The sequence below is a fragment of the Dufourea novaeangliae genome, unplaced genomic scaffold, assembly GCF_001272555.1.
Source record: "Dufourea novaeangliae isolate 0120121106 unplaced genomic scaffold, ASM127255v1 scaffold139, whole genome shotgun sequence".
NCBI lineage: Eukaryota > Metazoa > Arthropoda > Insecta > Hymenoptera > Halictidae > Dufourea > Dufourea novaeangliae.
The window spans coordinates 466,590-481,172 of record NW_015374013.1 but is presented as its reverse complement, the minus strand read 5'-3'; the positions used below and the strand labels follow the sequence as shown (position 1 = coordinate 481,172).

At 41.7% G+C, this 14,583-nt stretch overlaps 4 protein-coding genes across 5 annotated transcripts in view; 1 reads left to right on the top strand and 3 right to left on the bottom strand.

Annotated features, from left to right (window-relative positions):
* Positions 1 to 364: 364 nt before the first annotated feature.
* Positions 365 to 2,435, top strand: LOC107188644 (DNA-directed primase/polymerase protein-like). 2 transcript variants are annotated; one of them, XM_015576968.1, is made up of 4 exons: positions 365 to 768; positions 861 to 1,651; positions 1,724 to 1,977; positions 2,063 to 2,073. In XM_015576968.1, the coding sequence occupies exons 1-3, from the start codon at positions 427 to 429 to the stop codon at positions 1,932 to 1,934; spliced, it is 1,344 nt and encodes a 447-aa protein (XP_015432454.1). In that variant the 5' UTR covers positions 365 to 426; the 3' UTR covers positions 1,935 to 1,977; positions 2,063 to 2,073. The 2 variants fall into 2 exon arrangements, with proteins under 2 accessions (XP_015432454.1, XP_015432452.1); XM_015576966.1 differs by having other exon boundaries at positions 1,724 to 2,435.
* A 202-nt stretch (positions 2,436 to 2,637) lies between these two features.
* On the bottom strand, positions 2,638 to 5,449 carry LOC107188664 (stAR-related lipid transfer protein 7, mitochondrial-like). Its single transcript, XM_015576994.1, has 6 exons — positions 4,550 to 5,449; positions 4,317 to 4,471; positions 3,946 to 4,214; positions 3,730 to 3,857; positions 3,366 to 3,505; positions 2,638 to 3,266 (listed from the first exon to the last, which is right to left on the bottom strand). The coding sequence occupies exons 1-6, from the start codon at positions 4,945 to 4,947 to the stop codon at positions 2,917 to 2,919; spliced, it is 1,440 nt and encodes a 479-aa protein (XP_015432480.1). The 5' UTR covers positions 4,948 to 5,449; the 3' UTR covers positions 2,638 to 2,916.
* Positions 5,450 to 8,418: 2,969 nt separating this feature from the next.
* On the bottom strand, positions 8,419 to 9,945 carry LOC107188681. Its single transcript, XM_015577011.1, has 3 exons — positions 9,588 to 9,945; positions 8,792 to 8,999; positions 8,419 to 8,512 (listed from the first exon to the last, which is right to left on the bottom strand). Exons 1-3 carry the CDS (start codon positions 9,917 to 9,919, stop codon positions 8,468 to 8,470), a joined length of 585 nt encoding a protein of 194 aa, XP_015432497.1. The 5' UTR covers positions 9,920 to 9,945; the 3' UTR covers positions 8,419 to 8,467.
* Positions 9,946 to 13,440: 3,495 nt separating this feature from the next.
* The window catches only part of LOC107188626 (DE-cadherin), a 40,297-nt gene continuing 39,154 nt past the window's right edge, over positions 13,441 to 14,583 (bottom strand). The window contains exons 13-15 of the mRNA XM_015576945.1: positions 14,244 to 14,583; positions 14,008 to 14,160; positions 13,441 to 13,606 (exon numbers count right to left, since the gene is read on the bottom strand). Of these exons, the coding sequence (XP_015432431.1) occupies positions 13,464 to 13,606; positions 14,008 to 14,160; positions 14,244 to 14,583 (636 nt within the window). The 3' untranslated portion in view covers positions 13,441 to 13,463. The remainder of the gene's footprint in view (positions 13,607 to 14,007; positions 14,161 to 14,243) is intronic.

The window sequence follows — 14,583 nt, the reverse complement described above, 5'->3', positions numbered from 1 at the left end:
AGCATGGGGTCACAGAACCCCCGGTGGAGACGCCAGAGACTCCGTGTGGTGAGACGGTGGGGTCATAGAGCCCCTGGAGCATACGTAAGAGACCCCGTGTGTGTGAGATGAACAACTCGGTTTCCATTAGGAGAAAAAGTGACGTAGCCAAGGGCCTTCTACCACTCGGTAAATTTATTTCAAGTACTAAAATAAATGTTAAAATGCATGGTACTTTGACATAAATTTCAGAAACTTCCGAATTTAATTTCGAAACTTTTTATCTATATAATGAGTTTGCCCATCTCTGCATTGTGCACACTCTCAAGTTGTTCGTATCCGTGGTTGGCGCGAAATAAGGGAGTGCATTGGTATATATGTGAATAGTTTGGACTGGTTGGACCGCTAAAGGAACTCCTTAAAACTTAAGCAAATCGGAAAACAGAAATGTCATCTGCAATGAGCGTCATCAGTCCGAAGAAATTTTACGATAACCAAATAATCACAAAAGTAGCGATCCAGACAGAGAAATTGGATCGCAAACCGTCTTGGGTAAAAGAACATCGTAGCATGCCATCGCACATTTTAGGACCGACAATTTTTTGGAAGGAATTCGACAGACAAGCGGATGCGCTTGCAACAGCTTTCAAAGAAAGCAGTAAGTACGAAATGCTTTGCACGTTTGTTTATCAAAGGGACAATGGGTATCGCCGGTTTGTGGTAGCTCATCCCGAAGTGTATTGGTGGCATTACGAGCATCGACCACCGGAAAAAAGATGCTCATACGAGGTATGCCTCTAGCAGTTTTCAACATTAATCGTATGAACCGGCATATTTAAAAAGCACAATAACATCGAATCAATTTTGAACTATATATATAGGTAATTCCAGAAAACTCTCCTTGTCGATTGTATCTGGATTTAGAATATTTGGTTGAATTAAATCGAGCGCATGATGGTCCTGCTATGACAAGTTTGATAATCGGTATATTTGAAGCTTATCTACTCAGGCATTGGGGCTTACCATGTAACATATATAACGTAGTCAACTTAGATTCGAGTACACCTGAAAAATTCAGCAGACATATTATATTCCATATCAAGGATGTAGCATTCAAAGATAATAATCATGTTGGTAGACTAATAAAGTCTGTGTGCATTGACATCTCTGATTATGTTTCTTCGAATGAAAAACATCATGACATATTAAGCAGTTTTGAAAGAACAAAGCTAGAACAATTGTTTGTTCAAACAACAAAGGGTAAAAGATTGTTCATTGACACAACAGTTTATACTAGAAATAGACATTTTAGAATTTATAAATCCACAAAATGGGGGAAACAGTCCAATTTGGTAATCTCTGATGACTGTAAATATATTCCCTCTAACTTGTACAAAGACAAGGAGTTGAACATATTTTTGGACTCATTGATTTCGTATTTCGTCGCTACACCAGACCTGATACTACTAGAATATTCAAAACATGGTACAGCTGATGCAAATCGTTTTAAAGAACAGAAAAGATGGTATATTTGTCAGAGACAGAACAACTGTTATTCGCGTTTCCCGATGCTGGACAAATACATCCATGACAAAATACATCCTGGTAAAATACGGCTATGTAAATACTCCGATTCCGCGGAGGTGTTAGTCTACGAGACATATGGATACAGGTATTAATATTCGTTTAAGTACAATCAACAAAATGTTTAATACAGCGGTAACGTTCATTGTATCAATTGTAGATTCTGCGAAAATATCGGTAGGTGCCACAAAAGTAACAACGTCTTCTTGGTCGTAGACTTGCAAAACAAAACACTGTATCAGAAATGTCACGACGAAGATTGTTACGGTTTCCAATCCGACCCGAAGAAATTACCGGAAGAAATTAGCTTCGAAATTGACGACGAAGGGGATATGCTTTTAAATTGCGTTATTCTAACTGAAGATATATAGTGCAGGACAACTAGCACTGTTTCTGACAAAATCTTTTATTAAGGTAGAAATATGAACCAAAGACAAGTTTTAATAGATTAGAAACACACACGGACGGAAACAAAGTTCGATCAAATGCGTGATTTCAGGTACACGATACACGGTGTTTTCCCACATTCATTGAAAATATGTCTTACAGCTAGTTATTTTTTTACGCTTTGGAGTGTATGTGGGTATGTGCAATATCAAGTTTCGTACTGATTGATTCAAATTTCTGCCGTATAACTCAGAGTACATGTAACTTACTTGTGCGCTGTTAAATCTACTCCTAAAGAAGGATACTACACCTGCGTACCTACATGTAGGTATACATATGCACGCATACAGAAATGCAACCCTACGTATACAATATGTATATGATTCAGAAGAATAAGTTGTTTACACGCGCACACACACATGTCTAATTAATTCAGTTTCTTATTTTACACATCTATCTATATTTATACTACAATCATTGCATGTACACCGATGTAATAGAATAGTTTTACTTGTACAATTCTAGTGTTTTATTTTGTATGTGTATAGCAAAACTACCTATAATATGAATTCAGTTCATTTTGTAATTTTTTTCCAATAAAAGTCATTTGTATACTTCAATTAATCGTGATGTGTTTTTGTTTAAACGATGAAGGTAAAAGAGAATACGAGGAGAATCAGTCTCGCGTTTGTTATATGAAAGTGGGTTTTGTTGAAATGTAAATTGCGATCTGGTATTTTTTTTTCTTTACGATCTCCGGTGTCTTTACTACATTCAATTGTTGTGCATTAATATGGACATGGTACGATTAAACGTATGGATATTCGTATATTGTGCCCAGTATTTTTCCATCACGATCGTGGGTGTCGTTTGATTCCGACTATTTTGCACATACGGGGTTGTTTTAAGATCATTCTATCGGCAAACATCAATTTTCCTTACTGTAAACGGCACGAACCGTATCCGTTACGCGAACAGTTTCGTGAGATAAAAATAATCTAAGAAACCTCTGTCTTCCTTGATAGAACTTGTACTATCATTGTTTTCTTCGTTTATACAGCTTTCTTCTTCTTGTTCGTCCTCCGTAAATGTATATGTTTCGGTTTGTTCCACGACATTATGTTTCCTTGCAACTTTTCCGTGCTGTGTTTCGTTTCTTTCCAAATTCGGACTGCAATTTTCTTCGTTGTTATCTTCGGAGAATGTATCTATTTCGTTCAGAGAAATGTAATTAACGTCGAATACATCCAAAGCTTGCTTGTAACTCTGATAATTCTTGGACGCTTCCCTCATTCGAATTAAAAAGTCTGGCAACCCTAGAGTTTACAAAGATATTATATATTTCGCGACCAAGTGGAAGCAATCCTTCTTGTATCATTAGAAAACCGATTGTTCCATGTGACAATTATACAGACCTGTCATCGCAACCCACGCGGTGATCGCGGATGGAATATTTACACCAGGATTGTCAAAGTAGGTCAACCCAAATTCAATGCCGGGTTGGTGGAATTCTGTATAAGGCCTTATCACCATGTACGACCAATAGGTTGCGACTCTGTTATGTACACACTTCAGATTATTCATTGACAAAGGAGAATCTTAGACTCTCCTACTTTCATATTTAATTCTGGCAGTCCAAATACTTATTGGACTAGGTGATTCCATAATGAAATACGAAACTAGAAAAGATCGATCGACCAACTTAACAATACCGCATTTACGTACACGCTGTCAATATTATTCAAAGTTGAAAACAATGGTGTCAAATGTTCGCGATACCTGTATACTCCCGGTTTCGTTGGCGCACTTGGATGTTCCGTTCCCTTACTAATGATGATTATTAATCGTCTCTCTGTATCCACGACCCATTTCCGTTGATACACGTAATCTCTGTTAGCGAATAATCTCTAAAAGTAAAAGGGGAAAATTTGACAACTTCCAATATTAGTCGCGCTACCGATATTACGGTGATAATAAATGGCAATTGTCTCCTACAGGCCATATTGTTTCCCAATACACAACGTCGGTATGATCGTTGGCTGTTGTTTTACATATTGGATCTGTGTCTATGATTCGCAATTCGCGGGCTGTGGGATCCCACTTCTTTCTGTAGTCGACATCTATTTGCGCTTGTAGAAAGTCTTCGGCAGTCACGTCTGCGAACGAGCCGTATACCTTGTACGCGAACAGTCCCCCAGAATTTGGTTCCTCTCTTCTCCATACAAGCATATCCTCTCGCTCGATGTACGGTCTCCATCCGTCCACTGACATTACAAGAAATGAAGAAAAAAAAAAAAGAATAAGAAAAATGAACAGACAAACACCGTCCGAGTTTAAAACATAGAACACAGCTGTCCTTTACGTACAATCTTGATTGGAAGACGCATTACACTTGTTATCGCGACACATACAATATTTTACACCTGGTTGTTGAACGTCTATTACGATCCTGAGTCCACAGTGCGAACATACGACAGTAGTGTCTTTCAACTTGTAAATTCCCTCGATTTCCTGCTTATAACTAACAAAAATATTTATTATGGAATACGTTCGAGGTGAACCGAGCTGACCCGGTTAACGGGTGAAGTACTTTCGTTACCTATTCAATTCCTGTTCACTTATTCTTTCGCGGTCCCAGTTATACACCGTTACACCAATAGTGCTCATTAGGTAGTGTCTGCTGTTTCTTAAAGCGCGATTCCTCCAGGATGTCATGAAATTTCTGAGCGCCACTTTGTCCCATATTCGTGTGTACAAATGAAATATTTGCAAGCTTCTTCGTATACGTTGCGCAGCAATAAATTCAAACTGTTTTACGCAAGCTTCGGCGACTCGGCCACTGTGTTCTTTCAGCCAGATACTTATCTTCTTACGATGTTCATGGAATTTTCCATAGTTCCCGTAATGTCGAAAAGGAGATGCTAACCTAGTACCGTTTTGAACGTAATTTGTATTAAACCGCTTCAGTAAGAAACCAGAGAATTGCACCGTATACATCGTCAGCTTCTCCTTCACTTGGCTCCACCGTTTTAGTAGCTCTGTCACCAGTCGAACATAAATAACGATGTTTCGACTCTGACTGTCTTATTTTGCCGACGAAGATCTCGGCCCCACTGTTTTATAGGTTACTTTCTGTTGTTACGAGTACAAATTATTCAAAAAACGTTACTTATCTTGAAAATCGTTTCAATGAAGCGTCTGCATCTTTATTCAATGAATTGTAAATTAACTGATTAATAATTGACTTTGTTACTACATCGGGACAAAATGAAAGCATGTGTACTCCGAATCGTTTGGTGTCGTAGTCCATGGTCACTAATATCGATATCCCTTGAAGTCGATGGTCTAACCTCGATTATACTAGTTCGATTTCCCACATGGGAGTAAATGCTTCGATACATTGTTTGGAATGATTCAAAATTGACAACAGGAGCTCCACGATATTCCTCCTTTGCTATACTAAAATTTTATACGAGAATATTTAAAAAATCTACTCGATATATCGATGTTCCAAAAAGACTAACATATCGATTCCTCGCAGAAGCAGGCATGCTTGCTTTGTTTTATCGACGGTTCCGAATGACTTTCGATATATCGACACTTGCAAGCGACATTTCAAATCAGGGTTCTAAGGCAATATTCTGCGGATAGAGAAGAACTACAAAATTGATCTCGAGATCGTCGCTGTTCGTGCATTGATAAATGCGGTTACAACGCCTAGGATGTTACTCTATTTCTACTGGAAATGTAGCGGCAATCAATACATGAAATCGAATTCCGAATCAGAATCAATGTCAGTTTCAAATACAAACCCAAAATCAGAATTTGATTCCGATTCTGGTTCTAATCCAAATACGAACATGGCATCAGACTTCAATTCCGATTCCAATTTCCATTCCAATTCCGGTTCCAATTCAAATACAGGCGTGAATTCTGACTTCAACTCCGAATCGGATTCCAATTCTGTTACTGAGTTCCATTCGAATTCCAATTCTACTTCTGAGTCGGATTCAGATTCGCATTCCGGTTCAAAGATAGATTCCAATTCCGTTTCCAATTCAGATACAGACATGGATTCTGACTTCAACTCCGAATCGGATTCCAATTCTGTTACTGAGTTCCATTCGAATTCCAATTCTACTTCTGAGTCGGATTCAGATTCGCATTCCGGTTCAAATATAGATTCCAATTCCGTTTCCAATTCAGATACAGACATGGATTCTGACTTCGACTTCGAATCGGTTTCCAATTCCACTACTAATTTCAATTCGAATTTCAATTCTACTTCTTCCGGTTTGCATTCAGATTTGAATTTGAGTTCAAAGATAGATTCTGATTCCGATTCACATTCAGACAGTAACTGAGGTTCGGATTCGGGGAACTGATATTTCGTCGTACTTGTCGTAGCACGAGGTTTGTCACCGCAAACTGTTTGTTCAGCTACAGTTTCAGTGCTGCATACGTTGAATCGATCGTTCCAGATAGTTCCACGAGGACAGGAAAATTCGTATTTGAGAAATTCATTCTTAAACGGTACGCATTTGTAAAATTTCGAACAGTTGCCAGGAACGGGAAAAAAGCCCTCCTGATAGCAACGGAACGGTCGATGCTCGTCCGGATTGTTCAGTTCCGAGGAGCCAACGATTTCGGAGGCGGGTGTGTGATTTTCAAACTTGATTTTGGATGGTGGCGTGGACGTGATCGTGTCTAGAACAGCAGCAGTAGTCGTATTGGTCAACTCGAAGATCTTATCCATGATATCTTGTTTCCTGTGTTTTTCGCCAATTGGTTCGGGTGTTGACGTAGCGTGTACCTTTTTGTCCGAGTTCGGTCGGTCACCTAATACACCTGGAAACGACAACTGGATATTCAGAGTTTCGCGAATCGTCCGCCGTGAATAGGAGTAGACATTTCATCCAATGTATTTTTTGTGACGTCATCCATTTCTATTTTAGTGTCACTAGCTACCGCAGATTCGTTTAAAAATTCGTCGCTAAAATCACAGGCTTTTTAAGGTGAGGGTGCTGCAGTTTAGGTGGGCCACCAACTCCCATAAGATGAAAGGTCTATTCTTATATCTCGTCGGTGTTATTACCTTCGTCCGTCGGCGAGGTATGTTTTATTTTCTCATCCGTTCCATTGCCCTGCTGCCCGTTGCATTCCGGTCGGTCGCTTTCATGGGGCACCGTGCAACGTTTCTTCTCGATCGAATAAACGAGACCGGCGTTGCATTCGTAAATAACACGGAGGAAATGTACCTTTTGAAAGTTGGAACACCCGTAAAACTGGTCGCAGGTAGTTCGTTTCGGGTAATAACCCGTTTGTTCACAAACGAACCCGTCGTCTTTTAACTGTTTCCATATCGGCAGAGGAGACGCGTTCAGTGTATCGTTGAAGAGAACTCGGGCGACTGGAACATTATTATAGCTGCTTCAAAGATATAGCGTTAGCCATAAACCTGACCTCCCTAAAGTTTATGCGTTTCGATAGCCTAATCCTGTCATTCGATACCCTTGAGTTGTAAGAAAACTGTGCTTGACCCGTCAATTTGGGTGTAATTTAATGTAATTTAATTTTTGTGTCATTTTAATGTAATCAAACAAATTCTTATAGCGTACTAATTTCATATTTAAAATACTTCTGGCCCTTGTATTCTCGATGAAAGCTTGCGGAAACGTAAATTTCTTTACACGCGCAGTGGCTGAACGAGCACACGTCTTACCTGGATTGAAAATTTGTTTTCGTTCCGGTCGAAGATGATAGCCGGCGTTCACGAGAACTGCCAAGACGCTGAAAGCGTAGACCGATTTCCACATGCTCGAAGCGTGTGTGTCGCGTCTTCTCGAGAACCGTTCGATCGGTTGTTCACTCTCGATGGAAAACAAGGTGAAACAAAATTTGCTACGTGTGTACCCCCGATCGACGATTCAATTGTGCGGCGACGGTACTGAAACGAAGGGCAAACCAACCCTGGCCAAGTGGAGAACCGTGAAAGCCAATCCCGTTTTTGTAGCTTCCGTTCGCCAACGGAACAGCGGTGTGACGATGGGTCGCGTTGAAATGGAAATCGTCGGACGATCTTCGCCAATATATAAAGTCATTGAAACATACGTATATGCACGAATATCTGTGGTGTGAGAAGCTTTTCGGTGCGAGCGTGTTCAATCAGAACTTTACAGTCGCGAATTCGATAACAACAGCGAATTAACGGAGGGACGAAAGAAACTTTATTCCTTCTGTTTTACTACTCATTGTTTGTATTATCGTTCGTATCGCTAATTTGACAATCTACGATCGTTGAAAATTGTTTCTGCGCAACCTTTGATCGCGTGTCGCGCGTCGAATAGAAGATGCGACGATCGAAAAGCAAAAAAAAAAAAAGATATTCTTCCCGAAGACCTCCGGTCGAACAAGTTGCGCAAAGACATCAGAAAATTCTTTTGTTCCAGATAATTACGGATGGTCCAGGGTCCGCGACGCTTGCGCCGACTCTCGATCGCGATTCTCTCGGGTTGTATCACTCGTTCAGTTTCCGACAGTCCAACATTTTTTGCACTTCCGTCTGCAAGCGAGAGAAAAGACTCGTTAGGATTGTTTTCGCGAGAATACCCAAACCGTAGACGAGGTATAGGAGTAGACGTTTCATCCAATGTATTTTTTCGTCCCCCATTTCCATTTTAGTGTCATTACCCACCGCAGACTCACCGTTTTCGTAACATAGAGTTATAACACCTTTTTAAGGTATCGATAGTACAGTTTAAGAGGCCCACCAAGTCCCATAAGATGAAAAGTCTATTCTTATTGTACCTCGTCGGTGCCTAAACGAACGCGTGATAGGCACCTGTATCGAATGGTAAATGTTGAGCAGCTGCTCCATCGTGGGCGCGACTCGCGAAGCGCAATCGATGCTACCCGGATCTAGCGAGCCTCTCCTCTGACTTCGTTTTCCCCATCCGGTGGAGAAATTCAGCTGAGCTTCCGTTCCAGAGTCCAACATCAAGTACAACAGCAAGATTACCGTCAGAAAACCGAGACGAATTTTTCGATACCTACGAAATCGACAATCGTCACTTCCGTACTTACTTCCGGTTCTAACCCAACGGTTATGCAGTTAACGCTAGATTTATGGGACGCGTCATTTTGACGCATTTCGAATTTCACGAAGAAAATTATAGAAACCATTTACATTTCTGTTAGAAATTAAAAATCTGTTGAATACGCGTACAATTGAATTGGACTTGGCTAGCGTATCTGTCCACTTGATTCCGTTTCAGATTAATTTTCAAAGTCAATTTTCTCGAAAACAAAGCCACGAATGAAAACAATTTATCCCATAAGTTCGATTTATTTCCTCATGTAGAATCACCCCCTATAGACGTAATCAAAATGTTCATAGAAAGTGAACGTTAAAAGTAACCAGAAACAATGCGGCGGACTCTCACGATATTGCCACTAAGCACATTGCCACGCGAGGCAGTTCCCCTCCACAGGTACTTTCACGCACACAAATTTGCTCTCCCTTATTTAAATAAATTGTTTTTTAAAGAAAATATGTAACTTCGTTAACGCGTCAATTTGACGCATGCCCGTAGGTATATAAGAAATGTTCGTAAATCTAGTGTTAAAACGTTACTTACATGGCGGTTAGCAAAGTCACGTGTCGCCTGCGAGTCGTTTGAAAAACGGAACTCGGAAGAATACGTTGATACGGGTGTTGCGGTAAAATACGGAATAGCGGTTCCAGTGGTACGCGTTCTACGAGTACGTGATCGCGTTTGTGAGGGTACAGACGCGACAGGGATGCTTTTATAGTTTCACAGCCCCTTCTTGAAACCATTCGAGGGCAGAACGGGCCGTAACGCGCCTGCGTCGAACGTTCCCATGAAATTTTTTTCAAGTACACTCGAAAAATGCCGCCTTGATGATATCCACTATTTCGAATGTCATTGTACACAGATTCGGTTGACATCGCGTAACGTCACAAATTATCTCACACTAGGAGCAATTTTTGCGACGATTGCTATTATACGAAGATTTGAATACTCGAAAAACGATTTCGTGACATCGTACCATCTACGGCTTCCTCGAGGGAGTTTCTCAACATTTTAGATACGCACACGTTCGAGACAAGGTTTCCTCCCCTGTTGCTCGCTCGCAGGGAGCCGAAGCCCGATCGGAATTCGGTTAATTAAAATCTTCGAGTTTCTGTCGAAATTTTTCGCGACGATCACCAGACAATTTCCAAGCTACGCGTCTCATTCGTGGTTTGAATCTTGTTGTTCGCGCAACTCGGCACCGACTGGGCACGCCCGGTAAATTCGTATTTGGAAGTTCACTTTATTGCTACAAAAAGAACAAATTACACGTATCTGCGACGATGATAGAGATGGTTCGCGGGGTTAAGGATAAAGGTGTGCACACGAACGCCTCGCCATCGACTATCACACGTTCAACGAGTCGGAAACTATTTGTTTCGCGGACCCTGGATAATGTACAAGAAGCCCTGTGTGCATACGCGTAACTCTGGTTAGTATTTGTCTCGCGACCGTTTGCTGTGTGTTTTCCCCTTTTGCACACATTTGCAACCGCGACGCAGCATATTCGTTTCTCCGACCCTTTTTTTGTCGAAATCGAAACGGGCACGATCTCGAATGGGAAGCATCGCCGAAAGATTAACACGTGCGGGTACGTGCAAATCGACCGCTTTTGGCCTAGGGAAAGGGCATTCTAGCACTCAGTTTTGAAAGTTTCTGAAATTTATGCCGAATTAACGTTCATTTCAACATTTATTTCAGTACTTGAATGAAATTTACCAAGTGAGTAGTAGACCTTTACTCTTACGCCATTGTTTTTCATAGCGGAAACCGAGTCTGCTCGAGAGGGTATATATTTTATATACGAAGGGCAGTGTTTTGTTACTGTTACCGCGCCGTTATGGCTGAATCGTGGCCCTAGTGTCTCGTACGCTCCGACGACCGGTTACGATGAAATCGAAAACTATTGAACGATCGCGGAAATGGGCTCCCGTCCTTCGAAATGTCCGTCGAAACGTCTTTCGATACGAACAGCGAATGAAACAATTCGTAGAAGAGTTTTTGAGGAAACCTCAAGGAATACGAACGCGATCCGTCGTTTCGATTTCACCGGGAGTTTCGAATCCATTGGCACGACGCGTTCGAGACCCACGTAGGGTCCCGTGACGTTCGTCATCGGAAACGTATTTTGTACTGCAAAATACGAGGAGTGCGACAATAGTGACGACGATCGCCGCCTCGACAATGTTTCCATCGGTTTTCTTTTAGTCCTAAGTAGCTCGGCAGCCATTCGTTCGTGTACACCATCGGTACACGCGATTCGAGCGTTAGCATATCCTCTGAGATCACACGCTTTCGCCTAAGCTGCATTCTATATATTTTTTTTTTTTTTTTTGTTATCGTATAAATTACACGTTAGCTTCCCTTTCTTTCTTTCTCTCCCTCTGTCTCACGTGTTTTTTTTTTCTCTTTCTTTCTCTCACCCTCTTTCATTCTCTCGTTCGCACGCGTTCGTTACACATTTATACATGTATACACCCCGTCACTGATTTATCGTACAAAAAGCTTACAAATTATTATCACATATATACGTGTACGTACATGCGTAATACGCGGTACATAGGTACACGAATATACATACATATATATGTGGACACATATATACATATATAGGCGTAGAGGTTTGTTTTTCGAGGTGATGCGCGACCAGCGACGAAACGACCGTTCGTTGATTGGAAGAATTGGGAAACGAAAGAAGAAGAAAAAACGAGTATTTCCCAGACGAGATGGTATCTTAAAGGTGCGTATCTCCATTTGTTACGTAACCTCGTATCGTATCACCGTTGCGTATCACCATATCACCGTTGCAATATAGCCAATAACAAGAAGCGCAGTTTTACTTAAATATTTGTTTGTTTTTTATTCATATTCTTCGAGAATATTCCGTATTCCGCAATCTTCACGACGTAAAAAAAAAAAAAAAAAAAAAAAAAAAAAACATTCAAGGATGAATGCTTGTGTGCGTATGTGAGTTGCATATGGCACATGGCAATTGTGGCGCGTAGAAGACACCCAAAATTCTTCAAACGAATATCGTGACATCCTTTCATGTGACGTCAAGGAACCGACAAATGACCGATCGGTCCGTTGGCGTATCTTCGTATCACATTTTCATACGCAACGCTTGCCCGTTGACATTGATACGGAACAAATGGATACGCACCTTAAGACTGTCGTCTTGAAACTGCTCGCGAAATGTACCAAAATGACGTACCTCATCGCTTTCGATAACGGAGTAAAACCATTCGGTATCGAATCCACGAGATAAACAACGAATGAACGTCTCCCTTCTCCACTGATATTCTCAAAGTCTTTCGACCCGGCCCGTTCGCCGTCTAAACCTCGAAAAACATACAATTACCGTCGCGTTTCCGTCTTGGAACGAAACGCTTGGATCTACGCGTAAATACCTGCTTCCGTGTTCTTTTCTTTTAGTCCGTATTCATAATATATCTACTTATTTGTAATTACGAATATACGCGAACTTTTGCGCGTTCCATACACGATTCCGCACTCGCGCGTATCCCGTTAATAAAATAGTCTATAAAGTTAAATAATGGGAGCGATACTGCTCTCGCTCTTTTTCTCTCTCCCCACCCCGGTCTCGATTCGCTCGGTCGCTGCTTATATTTTCGTAATTTACTCGCTCGAACCTTCTTCCCTATTTTCGTCTTGCGAACAGACGTCAATATCTGTTCGTCTTGTCTCTTGACCGTTCTCGATTATTTATTGCATATTCGGGTATACCGGTATGAGGTGCGCGTATTATCTACCTATACATTTATATAATGTAACGTATAAAAAAATATTTCGAAAACTTTGTGTAACTCGAATTGATTGCCAAACTTTTCAAACTATTGTTCTGCGATGATGTTTCTTCGGTATAAGTCACGAATGGATGTCGACGAGTGAACCGATATCGCGACGAACCAGTCCTCTCCGTCGATGTACCGTCAAGCCAAAGATATGTAACCATTTTTCGGTTCGGTATTGCGCGATCTCGAACTAGAAATAACGAACTAGCAGCCTCGAACTGTCAACAATGTATTTAGACTTTGTCTGGGGTTGTCGCGTGGTCGTTCGCAAACCGCGGCGACGATTCGTGGAATCGCGCGAATTTGATTTCTCGCTCGTAAAACGACGAGAACCGTCCTTTTGTGTAAATAAACAGAAAAAAAAAAACAGGTAACGACTCGTCGTTATCGACGAGACGTCGTCTCATGGTCGCCCCGTTGGAATTCGTCCAAGATAAAACCCACGGGGACCGATGTCCCTGTCGTCGGGGGGCGGGGGTTCCTTGTGATCGAGCTACGTAGCGACGATAGAACGCGAGAAACGGTCTACGACGCCTTGTTTTAAGTACAAAATGCAGAAATCTCGCGAACGAATGTTTTCGTTAAAATCGGAACTGTTCGAGCCTCAACACCAGCTCTCGCTCTCTCGTTCGCCGACGCCGTCACTCTCCTCGTCGCTGGCCTCCTCTCCGTACATATCTGCCAGCTTCCGAAACCTCGGCCCGAAATTCGAGAGGTAGTTGAATTTGAGGTCGCCGTCGTCGGTACCTGCGTCAGAAAGTGTCGTGCGATTAGACGAGACCGGATTAGATGGCCAAACAGTGAACATCACGGCCGTGAGAATTTTCCCTATGATACCTATACGACTGGCACTACACCTTCCGTCATCCGTTATAACTATTTATTATAGTGCCTCTAGTATTATGTACACGCGTCTGGCCTCTGCCGATACGTTAGTCTAGTATCTTCAGCCACTGACTAGATATAAGAATAGACCTAATTATCTTCAGCACTGAATCATTACTGTCACTACACGTAGTTTTCGCTTACCCCGTACTAAATTGTAAACTATTGTACTAAACGGAAATGTCCGTTTATACTAATAATGATAATAATAATATTAATAATAATAATAATAACAACATCAAGGTATCGGTCGAGATACATACACGAAGCCAAAGACGACAAGGAACCCTCGGAATTGCCTTCGCCCTCGTACGCGTAATGCCTGACGTCATCGAACGGATTCGTGTCGGGATCCTTGTCGCAGCTTTCCTTCTTACCGTCCAAGAAACCGCAAATATCCGGAACTTCGTCAGGCGCTTCGAAGAGAACGGGAAACAACAGAGTGTAAAAACGTTGCGTTGCGGACAAGCATGACTGAATCTTAAGGATTAAGATTTACCTCTGCCTTGCAAGCCAACAGGCGCTATCTTCGAATCGATGGGAGGAGCGTCGTAAATCGTTCTTAGAACGTTCAAGTCGTAGCCCGTGTCGACTTCGCCGCCTCCTTCGTCCTCGTAATTGATTATATTTTCCCGGATGTCGTCCATGTCCTTATAAAGATCGTCCGTCTTTCGCCTGTGAACCACTACCGCCAGTAACAGTATCAGCAAAATTGCGACGCAAACCAAAATCGCAACCAGAAAGTTGGTGTCGATTCCGAAGGAAACGGCCTTTGCCATTCCGTGATCGCAGCCTGGATCGGCGTTCCTCGACAATGAGGGCATCCCCAAGTTGTAGGT